General features: G+C 39.5%; 1 protein-coding gene across 1 annotated transcript; it reads left to right on the plus strand.

The window, feature by feature from the left end:
* Nucleotides 1-914: 914 nt before the first annotated feature.
* Nucleotides 915-25,136, plus strand: LOC134510924 (cytidine and dCMP deaminase domain-containing protein 1-like). Its single transcript, XM_063324166.1, has 18 exons — nt 915-1,267; nt 1,722-1,800; nt 2,306-2,403; nt 5,335-5,521; nt 6,034-6,450; nt 8,316-8,368; nt 9,071-9,207; nt 9,868-10,013; nt 12,766-12,797; nt 13,551-13,581; nt 14,281-14,369; nt 15,423-15,609; nt 16,570-17,034; nt 19,001-19,047; nt 19,931-20,052; nt 20,989-21,109; nt 23,632-23,662; nt 24,060-25,136. Exons 2-18 carry the CDS (start codon nt 1,791-1,793, stop codon nt 24,098-24,100), a joined length of 2,214 nt encoding a protein of 737 aa, XP_063180236.1. The 5' UTR covers nt 915-1,267; nt 1,722-1,790; the 3' UTR covers nt 24,101-25,136.
* Nucleotides 25,137-25,819: the final 683 nt, after the last annotated feature.

Consider the following 25,819-nt stretch of genomic DNA (forward strand, 5'->3'; position numbering starts at 1 on the left):
CTTGTGGGACAGTGTCAACTGCTTTGCATAAGTCCATGTAGATGATGTCAGTTGCTCTCCCCTTACCTACCAATGCTGTGGCAACATCATAGAAGGCCACCAAATTTGTCAGGCATGATTTGCCTTTGGTGAAACCATGTCGGCTATCACGAATCACCTCCTTATTTCCCACGTGCCTTAGCAGAGTTTCCAGGAGGATCTGCTCCATGATCTTGCCAGGTACAGAGGTGAGACTGACCAGTCTGTAGTTCCCTGGGTCATCCTTTTTTCCGTTTTTGAAAATGGGGGTTACGTTTCCCCTTTTCCAATCAGCAGGAACTTCACCAGACTGCCACGACTTTTCAAATATAATGGAAAGTGGCTTGACAACTTCATCTGCCAGCTCCCTCAGGACCCGTGGATGGATTTCATCTGGTCCCATGAACTTATGCACTTTCAGGTTCCTCAGATGGTCCTGAACCTGATCTTCTCCTACAGTGGGTGGTTCTTCTTACTAAATTGCAGTAGACTTCTTGTTTTGTTAAACCAAAGCAGGAAGTCAGTCAAAAAGAGTGAACAGTTCTTGAAAATGCTAGAAAAACAGCACCACAAACGTTGTTTTTCTTGGACTGCCAGTTCCTTGAAGCATCAGGTGACTGGTGCAGGCCTTTCACTCCATGCTGCCATGACAGCAGAAGTGACTGACTTCAACTAACTATACAGCTGAGAGGAACGAGGAAGTTCATAGGCAAGTAAAAGACATCTGAAAACACTGAGTAGAGAAAATAATAAAGAGAAATGACATCAGTTTTGTAACAAGCCCTTCCAATCTTGTGTAGTCCTGCTTTGTATATTGATTACCTAGGTAACTGTGGACAGACTATATTCCAGAGGGGAATATACATCATAACATCGGAGGTATTTAGACTGTCCAGTTTCTCACGAGTTCACCCAGCCTGGAGTAGATGTTTTATTAGAGATTTGGACATTGCTAAATAATGATACCAGTACAAATCTATCTTTTAATTAATCACTTTAAGTTGGGCGGAGGGCATTTTTTACATGTCTGTAGCGGTTATAGGTCAATGGGTGGTTGTCAACTTCTCTAATTCATCAAACCAATCTCCTTATGGCATACAAATATTGACAGGGTGGATCCAAGATAATGTCAAAGGTGAAACAGAGTGTACACGACTGTGACTCACAGGACAGAAGGAAAATATAAAAGCATTAGTCTTGCCACTTGAAAGCTATTATCATTGAGGGCTTCTTGATAATCGACCTGCAGGTAAGTGAAGTACAGAATCTTTCTATCACATTGGGGATAAGCATGATGGAAGAAAATCAGGTTTTGGTGGAAAATAATGAAATAAGGAAAAAAAAAGTCCATTAAGCATCAGTGAGCTAATCCTAAAATGATGAGGTATCTGTCAATGGGAAATAATTAATGCTTGTGCTAATGGTGTTTTAAAAGAAAAGGTACCGTGAAGTACTTTGTCATTGAACTGGTAGTTGCATACTTAACAGGGATGGTACAAATTGTTTTTGTTTTTCTGAAAATTTATTGTGCTGGCAAAAAGAAAGGGGATCGACAATACAAGATACCAGATTTTCCTTTACGTTTTGTTTGCATTTATGTGGGAAGAGGGATATTTATTATTTTTAAAACATGAATAAACATCAGCAAGTTACATGTTCATATATATATATACACATGTACATGTATATTGTTTTTACTACAGTGCTTTGCTTCAAAAGTGAGTTGAAGGAAGACTTTTCATTGGAAGAGGAGACCTTCTGGAGCTGAGGACATGGAGGATGGTTTATATCTCTTTGCTCTGATTAATTATCTCAGTACAGTCAACTGAAACAGGCACATCTCTTTAGCTTCAGGAAATAATACAAAAGCAAGACTTTACAACTGAAATTTGCCTACTTCTTTGTAAATAGAATGAGCAGCAGGAGTTTAACCACAGCCCAGAGCTTTTCTTTGAGTATTAGTTTCTGTAGGGTTTGTTAGATTTGTTATTTGCATGATGATATTGCTTTATGGCTGTTAACCAGCTCAGTGTTGCTTAGTAATAAATGGTGTGCTCCTTAGGCAACACTAGCACAAACTTCTCTCTGTCTCACTTGGGTTTTCTGACAGTTAATCTGTATGTGCAGTATATTAAAAAAAAATAATATATATTTCTATATTTACCCAAATACTCTGCCTTCATTACCCATATTACCAAAAGTACAGCAATCAACAGTGTCTTTTCTGTAGCATGAACCTATTTGAAATTGTCTACTAATTATGACCTCTTTATTTGGACCTGTTCAGAAAGTCATCCATGCATACGCTTGGAGAAGAAAGATTTGTATATGTTTCTAGCTCGTCATTTGGAGGAGTCTCCAGAGTGTCATGCCCCATCTGACCAGGTATACAACAAGTTATCGTTGCTAGGAAATGTTTTGCGGCTTATGTTACTGAGAATTATCCGTTAAAATATCTAATGATATCCATCAAACAAAACATTTATAAACCTCTATTGTACGATTGCGTGCATTTGTGGGGTAGTGAATCTGATGAGTTAGTCATGCTGAGTCCATTCTAGTCTTGTGTTCTAAAAGTTACTGGTAATAATTGATGCTGTTAAATTTTTCACTGTCATCTGATAAAGTCACATAAAGATACTGGATTTCTAAGTATGGTTTAATGCCAATTTTTTAATTTCCCATCACTATGTCATATCGCTGAGGCATGCCAACATGCCCTATTTCTTAATGAACCCTGTAATGGAAGGGGAGGAGATTGTCCTGGAAAAGTTGCGCTGTCTTGTGTTTGCTTTCCCTACTTGAATGTTGGAGATAAAATGATGTTCACTTGTCTACGTGTAGGGATATTGTGAAGGTTGTTTTGTTTTTACCTGTGATTTACAATAGTGGATCATTTTGTAAGACAGTTGTGGCCTCTGTCCTGGTTTGAGCAACACAGGCTTAATTTCTCTTTCAGTAATTTTACTTTTGGGTAAGGTCTCTTCTAATGCTAGGGAAAACTGCCTTTTTTTTGAAGACTCTAGCATCTGAATTTGTGAAAATATTTCCTTTATAGCTAGCTGTGGTATGCAGGTTTCAAGGTCTCAGTGTTTTCGAGCTCACAAGGTGCAGGGACAAGGAGGAGTGAAACCTGGGCACTTGACCCAAGCTGGCCAACAGGATTATTTCATACCATGAATGTCACGTTCAATATAAATTAGAAATTTTGCGGAGGAGTTTTCCTCTTTTATGATGGCTGCGAACGTTTTGCCCTGATGCCAGACTCCTGAGCCCTTCCTTTCCTCCCGAAGCCATAGCGCTCTCAGTGTCCAACATTTTCTGTCCACTGCTGGGACTGCACAGCTTCTTACAGAAGCCAAGCTTCAGTCTTTCTTCTAGATTTTTTTGTTTTTTTTTTTTAAACCTCCAAAGTTCCTTCCCTAGATTCTCCAGTGTGCTTGCATTTTTCTTAGAGTAGGATGAAAACCTGATGTGACACTCTTTCAGATTGAGTAACTACAGCTGTGCAATTCCTGTAAACATCTGTTATATGTGGAGGCTGATAGTAACGTTGTGTTGTTGGTCTGTTGAATTGTAGTTTGCAATAATCTCCTGACTCTTGTGGCTAGCAGATGTTTGTATATTATATTTGCTTGTTCAGTTTCTGTTTCTAAAGCAGGATCTTTCTTTGCTTGGTTTTGGTTTCATCTTGTTTTGTGCAGCTTTTTCTGTATTCTTGTTTTCTCTCCTTTCCTGTTGTGTAATATAACCATGCCTCCTTCAATTTTCTTCCTATGATTTTATATATACCCTTTTATTTTTGCCTTTTATATCCCTTGCTAGTGAGAAGCGTCTGTATTTTTCAAGTAATTTAGTCTTTCTAGTTGTATCTGTACGTCCTATACTATTCCTTTGTGCGCATTCTTCACATTTCTTTTACTTCGTTTCATTTTTTCTGATTCTGGTTTTGATTTTCAGACTAATAAAGGTCTGTTGATACAACCAAAGAGTTACTGGCTTTTCCTTAACATTAGGATATTTCACTCATGTTTCTCTTCTACTAAGTCAGACTCTTATGGTCCTTGGATTATTTTTCCAAGACAATTCCTAACAGTTCCTTAAATTTGCTGATCTATGTCTTTCTGAAATCGTTATAATCATTCTGTTCTTATAACGTCCTTTCCTATGTATCACATCATCACAATTTTTATTAGAATTAGTTTCCATTTTCAAACTTATGGCCATTTCTTCTGTGTTAGGGTCAAATGTAAAACATCTGTTTTCTCATTCGTTGCTGTAATGAAAATTGTCTACGGCATGTTTCCAGAGCTGCAGGTTTATCCTGAATCTATTACTTTTCTAGCTGCTATTTCCAATATTTTGTCTACCATTATCAACAGCATCAGATGATGGTTGTTTAAAGGAGTGGCAGGCAGAGTGCACCTGCGTTCAGTGAGACATTCCCTGTAGGAATTACTAAACTTCGGAACAATTGAATCTGTAGATGATCACCTAGAACAGATTATTCCAACAGCTTCTGTGACAGAGAAGACAAAAACAGTTATCTAAGTAAGAACTGAATTATCTGATCTAATTTTGAAGTTGGCCCTGCTTTGGGCAGGGAGGTGCATTAGTTGACCTCCAGATTTCCATTTAAAATCTAGTTACTCTGTGATTCTGATTTGTTACCGTGTAGTTCATCTACTGGCCTTGTAGGGGAGCTGTATCCAGCGACAGTATAATTTACTTTTTGCGCTGTTGTAGCCACAGTGGGCATTAGAGTACCTGTCATTACGTGAATGTAGAATACCTGGCATTGTGTGAGTGTACAGATGATTTAAAGAACCTGGACACTCATTATTAACTTTAATACCATTGTCTTCTTTTTTTTTTTTCCCCCTAACGCAGCTAATATAGTATTTAAAAAGAACTCAGCTGTATATACATATGCGTGTGTATATACATATGCGTGTGTATATACAGTATATATATATATTCGTGGAAAAATTTGGCTTAAAGAAACAAATATTTCTGAGAGTGTTTTAGAAATCTATAGTTTAATCTTTCTGATTGATTCCAATTTTGGTTTCATGTGTCTCTTAATTGGCGCAAAACTGGATTTGTTGAGAACTAATGCACAGAAAAAACATTAATTAATACTAAATTTACATTAACTTTTCATAAAGAGAATTTGTGATCTAAAGATTGTAGGACTAAAGAGTAGTTAATACAGTGTGGCAAAACCTATAGTGTATGTTTAATTTGTATAAAGTGTGCATGCTTGTAAAGTCAAATCTGCTGTGAAAAATAAGCTTGCTTTTTTTTCCTCTTCAGTTCAATAAGACTGGGATTGTAATATGTGAATCAGGCAAAGTACACAAAATAGTAGCTATGAGTTTCTCCAAACCTGGGTTGCATGCTGTACAACAAATCATTCGGTGTCTTCCCACTTCTTTGCGTGACTGCACTGTGTATTTGTCCAGGAAACCATGCACAACTTGTACCACATTCCTCATTCAAGGTATATAATACAGTTTTAATCAGCCTCATTCAAGGTATATAATACGTTTTTAATCAATCTGTGTTAACTGCAGTTCTACCTGAATAACTGCATAAATTACCCCGTGTCTAGAAAAATGTGTTACGTGGCTCGGTCCAATAAATCCCTCCTTAGTCAAGTAATCCCTTTTTGTGCAGGTAGTCTCTTAGAAATAAGTGTGACTGCTTGCTTAGGAAAGGATTGGCAAACTGTGGGAGGTCATTTATGAAAGTGAAGTACCAGTTGTTGCTGTAGTTCTATATTCAATATTCAATGTAGTTCTATATTCAATTCAGATCCCATTGCAATGGGGTAACTATATAGGTAACTATATAGTGTAACTGTGGGTAACTATATAGGCTTTGGACACTAGTGTGTACACAGAATTGCAATGTAATAGAAAATTGGCCCACTGTTTCAAACAAAAACCACGTGAATTGAATGTCCCACCCAACTGCATGACACTTTAAGTGACTTTCAGTGTTTGTCTCTAGGTTCAGTTTCTTCAATCTATTACTGGCCAATGGCTCCTGAAAAAACGGGGGATGATTCAGTGGTTAAGGAAGATATTGAACAAGCTGACCGTCTGTTGCTTAGAAGTCATATAAGTAGCAGTGTGCTCTTACCCATGACAAGCTTTGAAACCGTGAAAAAGATTGCAAAAAAAATACGATGCCAAGGACAGCTGAACAGCAGTTTTGAGTTGTTCGATGATCAAACTGAAGACTTCAAAAAATATTGTTCGTTGTTTAACATAGATAGCTGCAAAGATCTGTGTGTCAAACGGATGGAAAATGCTTTTCATTGCTATAAGTTTTTACTGGAGTGTTTCCAACTTGAGAAAAAAGAACGGGAGGAAACTGTTCATCAACATGCGTTGCAGCTTTGTTATTTTTTAGCAGCAAGATCTGGTAAGTTATGATGAGAGTATATAAAGAATAGTGGCTAAATATAAGGAGTGGATTACTGTTTATTTATTTTTTCTAATTGCTGTTGATTCATTGAGCTAGTGCAAAGAGTAAATATTTCACAACGTATGTGGGTATCAGAGAAATTGGGACACTTTCCTAACAACTACTAAAATATTTTTCATTAATGTATTTGTTACGCTAATGTTTAATGTTATTTTTTATAATGTTGCAAGGAAGGAGGAAACATATTACAGAAACATAGAAAATAGCATTTTATCACTTAATCCATTTTGGAGGGGGAAAACAATATTATAAATACATATATACATTTAAATATACTTAGTATAATGTTAATGTACCTAGTTGAACTTGTAATGAATTCCATCAATGGTAGAAATGTTAGAATCATAGAATCATTTAGGTTGGAAAAGACCTTTAAGATCATTGAGCCCAACTGTTAACATAACACTGCCAAGTCCACCACTAAACCATGTCCCTCAGCACCACGTCTACATGTCTTTTAAATACCTCCAGAGATGGTGACGCAGACACTTCCCTGGGCAGCCTGTTCCAATGCTTGACAACCCTTTTGGTGAAGAAATTTTTCCTAATATCCAAACTAAACTTCCCCAGGCGTAACTTGAGGCCATTTCCTCTTGTCCTCTCACTTCTTCCTTGAGAGAAGAGACCGACCCCCACCTCTCTACAACCTCCTTTCAGGTAGTTGTAGAGAGCGATAAGGTCTCCCCTCAGACTCCTTTTCTCTGAGCTGAACAACCCCAGTTCCTGCGGCCACTCCTCATAAGACTTGTGCTCCAGACCCTTCACCAGCTTTGTTGCCCTTCTCTGGACACGCTCCAGCACCTCAATGTCTTTCTTGCAGTGAGGGGCCCAAAACTGGACACCGTATTCGAGGTGTGGCCTCACCAGTGCCGAGTACAGGAGGATGGTCACTTCCCTAGTTCTTCTGGCCACTACAAGCCAGGATGCTATTGGCCTTCTTGGGCACCTAGGCATGCTGCTGGCTAATATTCAGCCGGCTGTTGACCAACAGCCCCACCGGGCAGGTTTCCAGCCGCTCTTCCCCAAGCCTGTAGCCCTGCATGGGGTTGTCCTGACCCAAGTGCAGGAAATGGCACTTGGCCTCGTTCAACCTCATACCATTGGCCTCAGCCCATCAATCCCGCCTGTCCAGATCCCTCTGTAAGAGCCATCCTACCCTCAAGCAGGTCAACACTCCTGCCCAACTTGGTGTCATTTGCAAACTTACTGAGGGTGCACTCAATCCCCTCATCCAGATTGTTGATAAAGACGTTAAAGAGAACCGTCCCCAGTACTGAGCCCTGGGGAACACCACTTATGACCGGCCGCCAGCTGGATTTAACTCCATTCACCACTACTCTTTGGGCCCAGCCATCCAGACAGTTTTTCACCAAGCAAAGGGTACGTCCATCCAGGCCATGAGCAGCCAGTTTCTCCAGGAGAATGCTGTGGGAAACGGTGTAGGAGGCTTTGCTAAAGTCTAGGTAGACTGTTACTGGGATTTTGTATCAAGTTAATACTCTGCAATTACTAATCAAAGGTACTAAGTGTGCCTTGGATCAGGTTTTTAAGTTATGTTCTTCTGAAATCTGACATTTGTTGTACTTGATAGTGGTTATGCCCTCATTGTGTTACTGTGTATGGGTATCTGTCTAGAATTGGATAATGTATATGCATGGGGGGATTCTTTCAACATAAAAACAGTCACTTATGCCTCCCATTCCTGTGTCATTAAAGCACTACATGTTAATCTGTAAAATATGTTTTTAAGTATAAAAAAGTATGGGTTTAAGTGACATGAAAATCTTTCTCTCTTCTAAAAGATGATCCAGACCGAGGTGTGGGGTGTACACTCTACAGTCAGGATGGATATTTTGTAAGTAGATTGAATTAGCCAACACTTGTAAAATTTCTATTCAGTGCTCCAAAGGGTTTATTTGACCTAATGTAGACATTTGCAGTATAGATGACTACACCTGAGCTATTGGCCCTAGCTCCCCTTTATAGTCAGTGGAAATCTAGAGTGTCGTTCATCCCAGTCCAGAATCTGGAATAGGCCAGGTAGACCTGGTTTTCTCCCTTGAATGTCAAGGGAGTCTAGGGTGAACAGGTATAGACATGTAAACAAGTTAAGGGAAATTAATTTCCCTCATGAACACATACTCTCATAATAAATATGCCAATAGCAATGGTACTATTTTATCATTTAACTTTAAAAAAAATATCCCTGCAGCCCACTACAAAGGAGGATCCTAAGTTTCTTGCAAAAGTAGAGAGACAAGGTGATGGTGATAAAATTGATGGAGAACAGTGACCACTGGATACAAAAGCAAAACTAGCTCTTGACTGTGTTAAAGCGATAATGTGATGGTATGGTAAGATATTCATGGCAAACTGTTAAAGCTGATTAAAAATCTGATATGAATAGCTATAAAAACTCAGAAGTTGTACGTATCTAGAAATAGGTAAACAGCGTATATTTAGATTTTGAAGCTGTATTAGAATATGGTTAAAATGTCGCTGATATTTGGAAGAGTCTTAGATTTTGATTATTATATTTCATTTATTTTTTTGGCAGTTTGGGGCAGGTTATAATGGATACCCTATTGGCATATTATATGCAAACTTGCCCTCTATTGGGAGAAGAAACCGAAGGAATGGACTTGCGAAAAGGGGAGTTGTTCTTCATGCTGAAACAAACGTTCTCCTATACAGGTTATTGTTACAAATCTACTAATGGAGTGACTTCTCAGACATTCTTTATGACAATAGATATGAATAGTGTGCAGTGTGAATAAGTCAGTGACTAACCATGGATTTTCTCTTTGACCTTTCCATCTGTTCTTCACCTGTTAATCCACTTTCAAAGACTTAATGTTTTACAACTCTGAGCTTACAATCAACATGTTAATGTGTGCGTTTCCTCTCCTTCACCCCCAGAAAGGTGTGGTACCACCTTGTATTCCTACTCTGCCAAAATAATCACCCAGTCTTGTTGTGATGAAGCTCTAAACAGTTTTTGAAAGACACAGTCTGCAGCAGCTTGGCAGTCTTTTTTGGTGATCCTTAGGCTAGCAAGAATAGTGTCAAGTCAGCCAGATCCCTTAAGACTCTAGCTGTGAATAGCTGGAGAATTGTTAGTCTGTAAAACCATATGGCCCATAAAGGTAGCACAGAAGTAAAGGAAGCAAAATGATCAGGTATTTGAAGGGAAAATCAACATCAAATAGATGATTCACCAATCGTCATGCATCAATCTCCTCCTTCGAGGAGGAGGAGATAGAGCGTAATCTAATTAGAAAGAAATGGAAACATTATGTGTAGTTTTAGCTTTGGAGAAAATGAATTAATTGTGCAAATACATATGTTTTTCAGATCAAAGTCAAAAATAGAAGAGAGCGATGTTCTTTACTGCACTAAACCTCCCTGTCATGACTGTCAGAACCTTTTGAAGGAAGTGAAAATCAAGACAATTCATTGTGTAAAAGAATCGTCCAAACAAAGTGAAGAAGTATGCTTATGTATATGCTTATATGCTTAAGTATTATTTATTTATTGTCATAATGTAATTATATGTCTGGGGGCAGGGAGTCCAGTTTGTTTATAGTTAACTTACAGACAAACACTTCCATTCTTACCCTTCTATATAGGAGAGGAACTGTAGCAAATAATCACCTACAAGATGCTCCATTCTTTTTACTTGTATACAACTGGAATTTTACGGCTTGCTTCCTGCCTTGGAAATCTTTACATTCAGATACTTCTACTGTCAGGAAAGGAACAAGTTACATCTGGCACGGGGAAAGTCCAGCCTCCTATTTAGCGATATCTATATGGCAGAGCTCTGGGGTGCTCCCTGATTTTGCATCTGAATGCTTATTTTGACTGTGCCTGAACTTTCATGATAGTAAGACCTGGATATGTGTCTTGATTGCTATATGGAGGAAACCTGGGCATAGATGCTGAGGGGAGCTGTGGCATGCTTCATTACAACCTCCAATATAAGGGAGTATCTCTGTCCTGCATTGCACACACTTTACTTTTAATCCCTGAGGGTACATGCAACAGTCTTCTTTCTAAGTCTCACATTCTCATATTTGAAGTGTCTGATGAGTTTGGCTTCACTGTTTACACGTCTGTGTCAAACAAGGTATTTTTGGCTCCATCATAAGATGTAGCCCTCCCTTTAGTGGAAAGAACGGGTATTTTCAGAGTTTGAAAAGGAGTATTATTCCTTTCAGGGAAGTCCCTTAATTACTTAATGGGATTTACATGGGTGTCATTTAAATCAAATGATTTATGTATGGCTTTGGAAAAATCTTTCTGAAGGAAAAGGGCTCAGTCTTGGTTCAGGCTCAAGTATCTGGTTAATGTCCATGTTCTAGATTAAATTCAACTCCTATAAAGACAAACATGGCCAAGGTGTTCAAAGTCGTCTTTGCCTTGGTTTTTACTGCCAAGATTTGCTCTCAGGAATCCCACGTCCCTGAGACCAGTGGGAAGACGTGGAGCAACGAAGACTTACCCCCAGTAGAGCAGAATCTGGTTATGGAATATTTAAAGGAGTTGAATGTACACAAGACCATGGGACCTGTCAGGAAGGTGACTAGGACTAGTTAGCATGGATTTATGAAGGGGAAAACATGCCTTGCGACGAGCGAGGGAAACAAGCAGTCGACTCAATATGAGTGATAAAGCAAGCTTCAGCTTTATTAGAGCATCATCAGACTTTTATACTCTTATACTTAGATATGCCTGTTTGTCTTACAACTATTGGCTGTGCACTAAAGATTACATTATTCATACTCCTCCTACATGCGGTTTCTTGGGTCCAGGTTTGTTCCTGTTCTCTCACAGTCTCTACTTTCTCAAAGTTGTTTATCTGAGTTAAGCAAAGTCAGCACGACCTTCAGCATCTTCCTTATCAGCGTAACTCGGAATTTCCCATGCAGGCAGGCATAGCTTACTTCTGACAATCCTGCATGGCGCCGTGCCCGTTCTCATATAGCCATTCCTCAACAATGCCTGACTAACTTGACGTCCTTTTATGATGAGATGACCAGCTAGTTTGATGAGTAGAGCGCAGTGGATGTTCTTCATCTTGACTTTAACAAGACTTGCAACACTATCTCCCACAGCATCCTCATAGACAAACTGATGAAGTATAGACTAGATAAGTGGACGGTGAGGTGGATTGACAACTACTGGAACTGCCAAACTCATAGAGTTGTGATCAGCAGCACAAAGTTCAGCTGGAGGCCAGTCCCTAGTGGTATACCCCTGAGGTGCATAGTGGGACCAAAACTGTTTAATGTTGTCATTAATGTCCTGGATGATGAGTCAGAGTGCCCCCTCAGAAAGTATGTAGATGATCCAAAACTGAGAGGAGTGGTTGGTTCACCAGATGGTTGATTCAGAGGGACCTTGGCAGTTGAAGAAATGGCAAAGCAGGAATTTAATGAAGTTCAACAAAGGGAAGTGTAAAGCCTGTGCACCTGGGCAGGAATAACCCCATGCCCTATTACCAGCTGGGGCTGACCAACTGGAAAGCAGCTTTGCAGAAAAGGAACTGGAGGCTCTGGTGGGTAAGTTTACTAGGATGCAGCAATGTGCCCTTGGGGCAAAGGCCAACTGCTTCCTGGGCTGTGTTAGGCAGGGCATTGCCAGCAGCTTGAGAGAGGTGATCCTTCTGCTCAGCACTGGTGAGGCCATGGTTGGAACATTATGTCCAGTTCTGGTCTCACCAGTACAAAAGAGAGAAGGACATATGAGAGCAAGTCCTGCTAAAGGCCATGAAGATGATTAAGCGATGGGAGCATTTCTTATATGAGGAGAGGCTGAAAGAGCTGGGACTGATCAGCTTGGAGAACAGAAAGCTCAGGTGGGATCTTATCCATGTGTATAAATACCTGATGGGAGGGTGTAAAGAACACACTACTAGACTCTTCTCAGTGGTGCCCAGTGATGGGACAAGAGGCAATGGGCACAATTTGAAATACAGGAAATTCCACTAAAACATAACAAAAAGCCTTTTTGCAGGGAGGGTGACAAGACTGGAACACATTGCCCAGAGAGGTTGTGGAGCCCCATCCTTGGAGACACTAAAAATCTGAGCGGACACAGCCCCAAGAGATCTGCTTTAGTTCACTCTGCCTGAGCAGGGGGGCTGGAGTAGAGACCTCCAGAGGTGGCTCCCAACCTCAGTGATTCTGCGAGTGCCTGGTTTATTTGTTTGCTTTTAAGTTTCTTTTTTTTTCTTTCAGAAGAATCTAGATGATTTAAAGAAAAACTTTGACTATCATGAGGTAAGTTTGCATATTGAAGACTAGAGTCAGGATTGTATTAGTAAAAAGTATTTTTGAACATTTATTTAATAAAAGTGTAGAATATGTTGTTTTGATATGTGTCATCCTTCTGGTTTGCCTTGTTTATTTAGGATTTTTTTCCTGTTGTTTTTAAGAAGTAAGTTTTCATCATTTCATGGTGGAAAGTTCATTAAAATACATTGAGTGTTTGTGAACCATTTGATGATATGTAAATATGTATTTATCTGAATATACACATCAGAGCTTTTCAGTCGTAATTTTGAACTCCATCAGTAGTTTTAGGAGCCAGTCATTCCCAGATGTCATAAAAAATAATTCAGCAAGTAGAAGGCATGTCAGAAGTGGAAGCAGAAGATGTAGAAAAGCATTGCTTCGCTTTTCGAGATCCATCAGATGTATCTGATGGAGGTGAAGCCGTCTGAGTTGGGAAAAGAGGGAACTGGGACACACAAGACTACTGATGATCTGGATAAATACTTAGAGGAGAGTAGGCTATGTAATTGACTTTTATCTTCCTCTATAGAACAAGAGCTTTAGAACTTAAATAGATAAGAATGACTTTAAAGACCCATGTTTGGTCAGTGGTCCGAGAAATCCTCATGGTAGATTGATTAGTAGCTGTTAGATATAATGGCAGATTTGAACAGATAGATTGTGGAAAATGCTAAATAAATGTTCACTTATGCTTTAAATAAATTTATTGAGATTTTGGTTGATTGTTTCTTTTTCCAGTGGAAACAGTGCAGCACTCAACATACAGCAGGTATGGTTAAGATTAATTCCCTTGTCCTTTGGTACTGTTCTGTTTGGTTTCTTTTGGTATTACTTGGTGTTTAAACTTAGAAGCACAGTATGTTACTAAGTATTTTTCTTTAAAGCCCTTTTTACAGCATGTAATAAATACAACAAACTCTGTTTATAAATTGCATCTAATTACTATAAGTTTAATTGAGTCCCCTAAATTAGTTCTGCTCATTCCAACCTTCCTTTGGAGTTATACATTATCTGTACCCTGTAGATTCCACTTCTGCCATAATACTTCTGAATATGCAGAAGACAGAATTATACAGAAATGTTGCCTTTGAGGTTTTTAAGTGGGCAGACCCTGTAACTGGTTACAGTTGAAAAGACAGAGGAATAATATAGCAAGTTTCTCGGGTTAATGGTTTCTGCTCTCTCTCTTTGTCATTAATTTTTCATTTTGCCCAAGTGACTAATCAGCATCCTTCACGACAGTTTTCTTATTTCAAGCCTTATCTGTTAATTTCTTCTAGCCTTAAATGCATATATCCAAATCCTTGGAAGTACTGGGCTTGAGTCTTCTCCCCATGTCACTGGCTTTATGCTGTTGTGAGTTACACCAGTTAGGGAATCAAGTCTCCTATCACAGGATAATGTCATTAATACTGAAATTTTCTTAAATAATTTTTGAGTAACTTTTCTTTCCATCATTTCTTTCTAGGTGCTCCTATTCCTTACCTGAAGAAAGAGGAGTTGTGCATCTTCTTAGCACTACATATGGAAAATTCCCCAAGTGAATCACAGAACGACGTGAGTTAAATCAACTCAAGCATATTCATTGTTATCAAGGTTAAAAAAGCCATAGTGTCCAATAGGATCTTGATTTATAAATTACAGAATTGTTATTATGGGTAAAATGATCTTAATTTGGGGAATTTTTACTTAATTCAATTTATTGCCATTAGATACAAACTTCTGTTTGCTGCATTGTATATAGAGGGAAAAAAAAGAGAACATAAGGAGTTAAACATCCTCCATCCATTTTTTCCAGTTCAACTTAAGCCAAATACCTACCCACCCACCTTCCTCGTCTCAGCCTCCCTTGTTTTCACTGTAGGTTACTCTCAGTCGGTCCCAATTCCTTCAGTGAGGTGATGGGCAGTGCAGGAGGCTGGGGCTGTGTGTGTGATGGTTTGTCTGCAGCTCCTCTGTGCTTTTTCCCACTTTTCCTCTGCTCTTCCATGCTTCCTACTGGCCCTGTCCTGGCATGAGTTGTCTGCTGGCTGTGGTCCCTCGGGAGTGTCCCTGCCCCAGTGAGGGTCACTTGTGGACCACAGTCCTGCAGTTAGGATTTTAATCTATTGTATGCTTAGATTCTAATTTGATAAATCAAAGCTGTTTGCGTGTTTGAAGCTACATAGATGTTTGGTGGTTCCTACTGTGAATATCCTCAGAATAGTGTTGTAATTTGTTTGAAACTACACTTGTCACTCCTTTCTCCTGTTTTGGTAGTCTGCGAGACCAGCTATTGAGATATTAATCTCCCTACTTTTTCCATGATTTTACAGATTTACAGACTTTCCAAAGGTACCCCTTTCAGGACTCCAGCCAAAGTGTTTGTGCTTTTAATCTAGAATACAGCAATTGAGTTATGTGCTATAGACACAGCAGAACTGACTGAAAATCCACAGGAATCAGCAAGTTTCTAGACTTCTTGATCCCTACCCTTTTGCAACAAATGCCATTCTTTTTCTGGGGGATCCTTTGGTTGCTATTACTTTACATAATCTGGATGGACTCTCATTCACTGAATGGTTATACATTCATTTGTATTTGTGTACATTTATTTGTGTATGCATCTAGGATTGCAAAACCGGAATTGTCATCTGTGAAGCGAGCAAGCCAAAAAGGATGATTGCCCTGGGCTGCTCAACGAAGGAACTTCATGCTGTGCCAAAAGTGCTGTTAAGGTTTCCTAATGCGCTGAAAGGCTGTGAAGTTTACATGTCTCGGATGCCTTGCAATTATTGTGCAAAATTGCTAGTTCAAGGTCAGCATCAGAACTGAAATATCTCCTAGGCTAAGATTGCACATGTGGCATACTCACAGGCTGGTAAACTAGTCATGCCAGTCATTTCTCTTCCTCTTTACTTTCTTCCTTTTTGCTCTCTGCGTTTTGCCTCAGTTGGTTCTGTATGAATCATTCAGATCACTGTCAGAAGCTGATATAGCTAAATATCTTATACAGTAGATAGCTGTGATTATTAGAGAATATTAAGATGTGATCCATAATGTCATTGTACAAATTGTTGGTATTTACTAACACATAGATCACGAAGAGTGCAAGTCATTAAATGAAAAACGAGCCGCCAGAGCTTGTAGAGATGGTTGTTAAATGAAGAAAAAAAAAAAAAAGTAGTAGTCCCAAGGAATGTGGAAGTCCTGAAAAAATAACACATAGATAATCACCCCGATAAAATAAATGAGAAGAAAGCAGCCATTTAAGTAATTTATCAGATGAGAAATGTACCTCAGGTATCCATATTCAGGATAACAAAGTAGGTAGATTTTTTGCAGATAAATTAATCTGTAGTACTTCACAAATGTTAACACACTACCTATATGTTGAGTTTTCTGTTTTTTTTAGATATAGATTTAGATAAAATTGCTATACATATTTTTCCTCTGCAGTAACTTCAATGACTTCCTGTATCTTTTTAAAACAATATCCTTGTTCCGGAAATTTTTACCATTTGGTAAATAAAAGTAGAGACAAAAGTTTAATCACCCGGGAAAAAAAAAAGTCATGAATTGTGTATAAAGTTTCCCTTTTGACCATGAAGATAACGTGTCAATAAAAAAATATTTTAATATTATTTTACAAACATGGAGAAAAGCTGCAGCTTGCTTAAGTATATTCCATATCACTTTATGTTTATAAATGGAAAAAATGACCACAAGTATGTTTCATACTTATTTTTAATCTTGCATATATATTTTCTTTATTCAGCACAAGTCTCACAAGTCTATTACTGGCCAAATTTTGAAAGTGAAATGGCGGAAAACAAGCAAAGGGATGTTCTGGCAAAACATGTTAGTACCATCTTTACAGAAAGCGATATTGTTGCAGCGGTATATGTACCAACAATAGACAACCAAAGAAAGATGCAAATACTTAATTCAAATAGAAGAGCATCTGATGATGATGATCTGATCCCAGTTGCATCTGTATTTGATGGGAATGTTGATGGGAATGTTGATGGGAATGTTTTAAAGTGCTTTAACTTGGAACACCTGAAAGAAGAAAAACTGAAAAAATATAAAGAAAATCTTACTACAGCAAAGGAGTGTTTCAAAATTCTGGCAAGTTGCAAAGATGAAAAAATAATAATCTCGGAGGAGAAATCACCTGTAAATAATAATCCTAAATACACCCATGCGTTACAGCTTTGTGATTTATTAGCATCCAGAAGTGGTAAGTAAGTTAATATTACTAAATTTGGCTCTGTAATTCACAGTGTAGAAAAATCCTACATAATTTTTAGTCATATTCCTGGAGATGTACTGAAAAAATCTTTAATTGATTACATTGCATTCTGTTACGTAATTCATGAAACTCTGCGTATCTAGCCAACTTTAGTATCACGGTGGTATTTCCTGCATTATAAAATTAATTCATGTTGCATCATTGTCTTACAAAACATATTCAGGTTATCTGAAGAAGGCTGGTAGTGCAAATTGGGCAAAAATCACCCTAAGAAAAAACAGAGTGTATCGTTACTACCAAATGGAGGTTTCTTTGCTTAATGAAGAGTTCCTCCAGCACAAGCCCGGGAATAAGTAAGACCCAAAGAAACATAGTTCAGAGGTATTTAGTTGGGGTCTTTCTTTTCTAGCCAAACTGGAGGAAGAGGAGGAATGTGCTTCTCCTGTCTTCCTCACCAGGTGGGGATTTCTGACTCCTTAGGCTGATTGCAAGAGAGTCTGGTTGGGGCCAGTTTCTCCATGGTATCAAATGGCAGGTGGTCAGTTTGGACATTGATTTTTGGCAAGCTTTCCTATTTTTGCGTTAAAAACTTGCAAAACTGAAGAAGCACTGCTATGATAGGTAAAAAGAAAATAAAACTGGACGTAATTATCTGTTACTTTCTCATGTTGTCCGTTAGTCTGGCTGGTTGTGGTTGGTTACACTGGAAGTATTAGGCTGGTTTTTGTTCAGTCCCACCTGTGCAGGTTGAGAATAGGGTTCACTCAGCAGTGTGGCAGATGTTTCCCACTTTATTCCCGAACCCTATTACTGTTTCCCAGTGCTGCTTCTACTGTTAGCTAAATGCACTTGGCTGTTTTCTGGAAGAGAAAGCATTGCAGGTTTTGACTGATTTTAATCATTGTAATAGTTGCTCATAGGTGTCGAAGTGGAGTCTTGTCACAGAATGGTAGGGGTTGGAAGGGACCTTCGGAGATCATCTAGTCCAACCCCCCTGCCAAAGCAGGTTCACCTAGAGTAGGCTGGACAGGAATGCATGCAGGTGGGTTTTGAATGTCTCCAGAGAAGGAGACTCCAGCACCTCTCTGGGCAGCCTGTTCCACTGCTCTGACACCCTCAAAGTAAAGAAGTTTTTCCTCATGTTTAGGTGGAATTTCCTGTGTTCCAGCTTGTGCCTGTCACCCCTTGTCCTGTCCCTGGGCACCACTGAAAAGAGCCTGGCCCCGTCTTCTTGACACCCAGCCTTTAGATATTTATAAGCATTGATGAGATCCCTGCTCAGTCTTCTTTTCTCCAGGCTAAACAGACCCAGGTCTCTCAGCCTTTCCTCATAAGAGAGGTGCTCCATTCCCTTGATCATCTTTGCAGCCCTCCACTGGACTTTCTCCAGTAGTTCCCTGCCCTTCTTGAACTGGGGAGCCCAGAACTGGACACAGTACTCCAGATGCAGCCTCACCAGAGGGCAGAGTAGAGGGGGAGGACAACCTTCCTCGACCTGCTGGCTGTGCTCTTTTTAATGCACCCCAGGAGACCATTGGCCTTCTTGCTGCCTCATGGTCATCTTATGGCTCCCAGCCATATCTCGGGCAGTTCCTGTCAGCATCACAAACACACACACCAGCTCCCCTAGGTCACCAGAGAGTGGAAAGTTTCTAATTTTTCCTTTCCCACAAAAGACAATTTTCATTTGTTGTTTGGGGTGTTGAGGGAAGAGGGAAGGAGAGATCCTGGGCAGTTGATGTCATTGCATGTGCCTGTGCCTTGAGGGAGGACTAACAGAACTTGCCGTTCAGTCAGAGAAAGTAGTTTTTAAATTCTTTCTGAGCTGCAATGATAGAAAGCATCCTAGTCTGGACCAGCAGGCATGAGTAATAACCTTTTGACCAGCATATTTGTTGTAATATCATAGTGTTATATGAATTTATAACTCTGATGTGTGACACTCTATCCTCAGACAATAATAATGGAGTGGGGACGGTGATTTACAAGGAAGACGACATCGTAAGTAAAGGTTTATGAGGTCTAAGAAATTGTGCTCTTCTTATAAAAATATCTAATCATGATCTGTTGTCATATGAAAGTAATGCTTGTAAGATTGCTATGTGATAAGTTATCAGGCATGGAAATGTTTAAAAAAGATCATTTCTGCCATAAGAAAGACACTTAAAGTTTTCTAGGTTTGTGTTTATGCATGTAAATGAGGAAGTTAACTTGCATCTTATGGACTCTCAAAAAATAAGTTAGTGGAGTTGCAGTAATATAAAACAACTTTTTGTGGTAAAAAAAAAAAGTTTAACTCTGTCCCAGAATATTAAGATGATAGATTATTTAATATATAGTCAGCAGTTAGAAGAGATGAAGTACCATGTTTGCTAAACTTTAAAGTAGCGAGCTGATGTCCCTTATGACATTGTTACTATTATCATATTGAAATTTTATGCTTATTTTTATTTTATATGTTTCCGAAATGGACACAGCTAAGAAAATGTAGCTAACATTTTCCAAATCTTTTTGATGACTTTGTGTTTAGCAGCCTCTTTAATTAATTTTTTCTTCCTAATCAACTTTTCCTGTGATGATTGTTTATAAGCATCGTATTTCATATTAATAGGAAAATGTATTTCTGGAAAAAAAGACAAATTATTCCTTTGGGGGAAAAAAATTTCACGTTTGTTTTCTGAAACTTCACATATCATACAATTATATGATTACGATTCAATCGGTCATTTTGAAATGGAGATCTGCCTAAACATTATCAAACAGCATCACATGAGGACTCTCACTGAAGTTGTTCACAGCTTTTAGGAGTTGGATTAGGCTGCAAGTAACTAAAGGTCCCAAAACAACATTACCTTTTGTTTCCTTCTGTGTTGTTTCTTTCTAGGTTGCCCTGGGCTACAGTGGATATCAAAAAGGGGCATTGAATAGCTTATTTTACGAGAAGAAAGATGATGATTTTGACAAGCATGCAATTGTGTGTGCAGAAGCTAATGCAATTATTATGAGGTAGGAACTCACTCATATTTTGAAGGAATTAGACAAAAAAAGTCTTGGTGTTGGGTGCTTCATTAATGAGGAAATAGCACTCTCACTAATCTACCATGGAAATTTCCAAAGCATAGAAAGGGGAAGTAATGGTACATAGCATGGAAAGGAATTTAGTCTTACAAGGTACTGAATACAATTATTTTTTACAGAGATCTAGGTCCATGTGATCTTAAATTCTACTATACCCAGCAAACTTAATGTGACAGTCTCAGAGGTTCCTCCTTGTCCCCTCTCTCAGACCTCATGTAAGTGCAGTTCCCGTGGGCAGTCATGGGCAGGGGTTCTTCACATGCGTTGGAGACAGGAGGAGCCAGTAGCAGAGCTATTGCTTCTGTGTAGGCTCTGATATTACTTAGCAGTTGGAAATGTAGGGCATTACAGGTGGATGGTCAACTCAGACTGCCTCCTTTGACACACGCAAACTGAGTTTCATGAAGTTTCCTGCCTGTGGGAAATTTCTCTGCAAACTGACAGAGCAAATGTCTGTGCTCGTGTCCCTGGCTGATGGTCCCTTTTCTGACAGTGTCGTAGTGGGCAATGTGTTGACTGAATGCTCTGCGGTCACCTGCTCCTATATTCAGGTGATTACGGTTTGGTGGTGAAATGATTCCTGATATAAACCAGGAATATCATAAACCAGGGTATCTGTCTTTACAGTGCTGTGAGTACACAAAAAGTAGGTAGATCCATTTCCTGAGTTGGCAAGCTCATAGTACATACTGCGAGTATTTGCTTGTCATAAGCTTTACTTGCCTCCCTTGGCCAGTGATGGAAGAGAAAAAAAGAGAAGAACCCACTCTAGGTTCTTCTCTAGAAGAGAAGAGAAATAATGAGAAATAATTCCTCCTGCAAACACACCATGTTTGTAATTGTGACAATATTGTATTTTTTCAGTTCTGAGGGAGACCTGCGTAATGCTGAACTCATCACTACACGTGAACCTTGCTGTGGTTGTCTGAAACTGATCCAATCAAAGAATATATCAAAAGTCATTTGGCCTCTGCGAGACAGAAATGTAGGTGATATTAGAGATGGTTAAAAGCTGTGTGTCATGGTTCAAGACTTGCCATTCCTTTGTCCCCTGCCTGAGGACATCTTCCTAAAAACCTCGTACTTTCCCTTTGTTAGGGGGGGAAATTGCACACTCTTCACTCTTTCAGGCTGAGCCCTCTTCTGCATTGCCAGTTTCCAGCTTGTTTGCACCGCTGGAGGTAGGATGAGTGCCAAGGGAAGGACGGATACTTCTCATGGGGGTACAGGTGGTAGAGATGGTTGCTCTCACTCTGAAAGGGAAGGGGACAATGATGAAAGGTCGTGCTTATAAGCTATCCCTTGTCTCCTTCAGCAAGCGGGGAAGGTCCTGCCTATCAAGGCACAGAGCCTTTAGATGGACCTTCATGGGGCCCACCCTGCCCTCCTGCCTCCCAAAATAGACTCTGCTCTCCTGTCCACTGACACAGAGACAACGTTGGCTGGGGCAGTTCCTTGCCCTTTATGAAGCCATGTGCTTTTCTGAACAGCTCATGCTCTGCTAAAGGCATGTGTATGGCTCCCTAGAAATCCAGGTCTACATGCTTGCCTGTCTTACAGTCTAAATATCCTAGCAGGGACAGCTCTTACCTTCAAGACAGTGACAAGGACTTTATAAACATTGTTAAAATCTTTGTCATTCTGTTTTAGAAGTAATGTGTAGAGATGATAATACAATGGGGAGAACAATAAGAGAAAATACTGTACAGAATGAGAAAAGTTTAGATTATTCACTCTCCAAATAATACTGACAAGAAGAGAATATCTAGTTGTTGCACATTAGTGTTGCGGTTTAACCCCAGCCAGCAATCAAGCACCACACAGCTGCTGGTTTACTTCCCTCATTTGGGGTGGGGGAAAGAATTGGAAGAGTAAAAGTGGGAAAACTCATGCGTTGAGATAAAGGCAATTTAATAGGTAGAGTAAAATTCAAAAACGCAAGCAAAGCAAACAAGGAACTCATTCGCGGCTTCCCATGGGCAGGCAGGTGTTCAGCCATCTCCAGGAAAGCAGGACTCCATCACATGTAATGGTTGGGAAGACAAAGGCCATCACTCTGAACACCCCCCCCTTTCTTCATCTTCCCCCAGCTTTGTGTACTGAGCATGACATCGTATGGCATGGAATATTTCTTTGGTCAGTTGGGATCAGCTGTTCCAGCTGTGTCCCCTCCCAAATCTTTGTGCACCCCCAGCCTACTCGGTGGTGGGGTGGGGTGAGGAGCAGAAAAGGCCTTGGCTGCTTGGCAACAACCAAAAACATTAGTGTGCTACCAACGCTGTTCTCATTCCAAATCCAAAGCATAGCACTACACCAGCTGCTAGCAAGAAAGTCAGCTCCATCCCAGATGAAACCATGAGAATTGAAAACAAAACAAAAAAAAATAGCTAATACTGTTAGTAAAAGCAATGACTATGGAAAGTTCTTATTTGCTGTACAGTCAGATGGATGGTTAGAGCCCTTTGTGCTAGTAGGGGTCACTGACTTCAGATCATCCTTGCTCGCTCTTCTCTTTGTTCATACTGTCTCTTCCTGAATCAACTTATAAATTCACTCCAGTTTGGAACAGTACTAAAAACATGGGATGATTCATAGGCGATTACAAGTCTTTTCCTGATTCATCACCAAATCTAAGCTAAGAAAAACATTTTTTTGACGAGTTAAGACATTTTTAATACTTTTCTTGAGACTAGCTAGATCAGAACAGGATTGGATGTAAAATACTCAGCATGACATGTATGCCGTTGCAAAGTAAGAAGCCTCTTAGGTGCATCGGCCCAAGAACGGTGATGTCAAACAAGTATTGCAAGGCAGCCAGTGTCACAGCTTGCATTTCTCTGAATCCATAATTTCCTAAAGCTGCAAAATTCTCGCTAGCAACACAGAATGCATGGTGGTCCACAAGGCAAAAAGCATGAAAACTTCTCCACAAAGTAGCATTCAATGTTAAAACATGGAAATGTATTGCACTCAAGAACTTTATTTTCCAATAAGAAAGCGATATTCTGTTTTGAGCAGTCAAATAGAGTTGCTGCAGGAAATCTGAGGTTGAATTTTTTATATATCACCAGCTACAAATTGTGTCACAAGTTTGATTCTACGTCAACACAGCTGTATTTAATAGATAGAGTGCAATAGGAGTACTACTGGTTTTCATTCTTGCAAAGAATTATCTCAGTGGATATATGCTTGCAGATCTCTGGAAAATTGAGGCCATACCGTTTTGTTGATAGGAGATACAGTTAGTGAAATAGAGTTATTTTTTCCTTTATCAAAATATAGCTCACTAACACAAATGATTTTTAATGGACTTGATTTTTTAGAGGCTTTTTAGCATGATTAATATGCTAGATAAGTTAGATGGGTTTTGATTTCTTTTTGAAGCTTGTCAGATAATATAAAAATAGAAATATGAAATCAGGATATTGTTTTAAAAGATCTTTCATACTGTTTAATGGTGTATGTTACACGTTTGTCACTCACTGTGCTGTTTTCCTTTCTTATCAGCAATCCAGAGGATTAACTGAAGATCCTTCAGGTAATGATGTCCAAATAAGGTAACAGCAAATATGAAAAGGACAAGTCATATTAATTTTTAGCTACAATTACAACTGGCTCTGAAATATGACCGTGTCAGAGGAGGAGTGGAAGAAACTAAACTGAGTAAGGTCATGACATGCTAAACATGAGACCAAGACATGACCATTATGATTATGTAGGCGGTGGGGAATGGTCTGTAAGAACAGGGACAGCTCACACCAGCTTGGAAGCGGAATAGATACAACAATTGCATCAAATTGTTTCTCTGAAATCTCTAAGCTGCTGCATCTTGTTAGCATCCCTCCCTTCACAATGAACTAGTTAATTCAGTTAGAGAACTAATTTTTGCCAATTGCTCTTTATTCATGTCTCCTGTACTTCTGATTTCATTTCAGAGGGACAGTCTGCGGCTACGGCTGGTGGTGAACCAGCATAAAGCTCTACAATGTCAACATGAGCTTTAGGATCCAATGCCCCCAGGCCCCCCAGTATATCCACTGGTGTTGGGATAATCGCCTTGCCATGGCAGCCGCTCTGATTGTGCCCACTCCCTTCCAGAAGCACACCTCATGCCGATCCCCCTGCCACCTCTTTTCTTATTATTGCCTCTGCTGTGCTCTACAGGGATTTGCTTCTGTCTGTAGCTTGAGGGTGGAAAAGCATTTGCTTTCAATGTACCTCTAAGAGGTAGTCATGCTTAACTGTGCAGTGTCTATAGCCATGGAGGCAGTGGTCATCTTCTGCAGTCCTCATTCCCTCTGCAGCTTTTCTTCTGTTGGATTAGTCAGAGCATTTGAATGAGGATTTCTCCTTTTCCTTTATTGTGGTTTCTCACCCTCCTTCACATTTATTTTATTTCATTCGATCGTCTTCTTTTTCAATATAGCTGTATTTTTTTTTATCTTGTCATCTTTTTAGCTGAAAAACAACTAGTTCTCTGTTTCCTTGTCTTTCTCTGCCCAGGGGTATTTGGCTCTTGTGTGCCCTTTCCCCTTCCTTCTTCCCTTTTTCTCTGGTGTAATACGTAGTTTAATTTTGTTTCATATTCATGGGCCTCTTTATATGTCCTCTAATAGGTATATGCCTGTTTTTAATTGGTCTTTGTGCCCTGTTGATCGTGTTTTAGACTTAAATTTGATTTCCGTCCTTGAAACCCAATTAATGTGGAATATGCTTTAATATTTTTCCAGGCTAAGTCATTTTGCTCTAAATGAACCAGGGTTTTGCAGGCTCTGTGCTGAGAGGCTCTGTGCTTTTGTCCTTGCTTTTAGATTCCCTCAACTGCAGCTTCTGTAGCGGTGTTTTCTAGGATGACCCCAAACCCAGAATCAACTATGAAAACCCTCTTGATTTTTAAAATATCATTGTGAGAATGCTATTATTTCTCATTTGTTAGCTTTCAGCAATAATTCCTTTTATGCAGCTGCTTTAGAGTGAGATCATCAAAATATTTTGCATGGGATTAAATTGAAAGTTATGGCACTTTTAAAAAAAATAAATTTTTTTGCACTTTTCAACGTGTGTCCTCTGACTGTATTCCCTTTGGAGGTGGCAAGAGCACACCATCACAAACCAAATAGCAAGGCGCCCGTGCCATGATAGTACTTGGCACTCATGTTGGAGTGGATGTTGCTATGACTGGGCATGTATTTGTTTCCCTCACACAAGGTACACCCAAGTCTTGGACAAACCTCTGTTCTCCATTTCTTTGTTCTCCATTTGTTATCTGGTATGAAAGTACGTGTGGACTCTGCTTAGTGTGGAAACTGAGAAGGCAGCAGCAGAAAGGGGATTTTGATAGAGGGCAGCACAGTAGTGTGTGTCTCTGTGTGTGTGTGTGAAGAGTGGCTGTAATTTCCATTATGCCATGTAGGTATGACAAAGCCATGCTATGGGCATCCTGTACAAGGACCTTTACAGAGCTAGATGCTATACCTAAAAATAACATGATAGTATAAGTCCAAAATCTCTCAGTTTTCCACAAGCAGGCTTAGTTTTCAAATAAGATGAAGTCTTGGGAAGAAAGTTGTGCATCTCCCGTTTTAACTGCAGCAACTTTCCCTGGGTCATGCAGAAACTCATGAAGCCATCAGAAATGTAATCCCCATTGTAATCGCATCCCCGTCTGATGTTTTAAGTGCATGCCCATCACTCC

This window comes from Chroicocephalus ridibundus, chromosome 1 (assembly GCF_963924245.1).
Source record: "Chroicocephalus ridibundus chromosome 1, bChrRid1.1, whole genome shotgun sequence".
In the NCBI taxonomy this organism is placed as follows: Eukaryota; Metazoa; Chordata; class Aves; order Charadriiformes; family Laridae; genus Chroicocephalus; species Chroicocephalus ridibundus.

What these genes read in the sequence shown, in the direction of transcription:
- LOC134510924 (XM_063324166.1), top strand. An exon ending in TTTTTTAGCAGCAAGATCTG is followed by an intron (nt 6,451 to 8,315) that starts GTAAGTTATGAT and finishes CTCTTCTAAAAG; the next exon opens with ATGATCCAGACCGAGGTGTG. An exon ending in ACAGTCAGGATGGATATTTT is followed by an intron (nt 8,369 to 9,070) that starts GTAAGTAGATTG and finishes TTTTTTTGGCAG; the next exon opens with TTTGGGGCAGGTTATAATGG.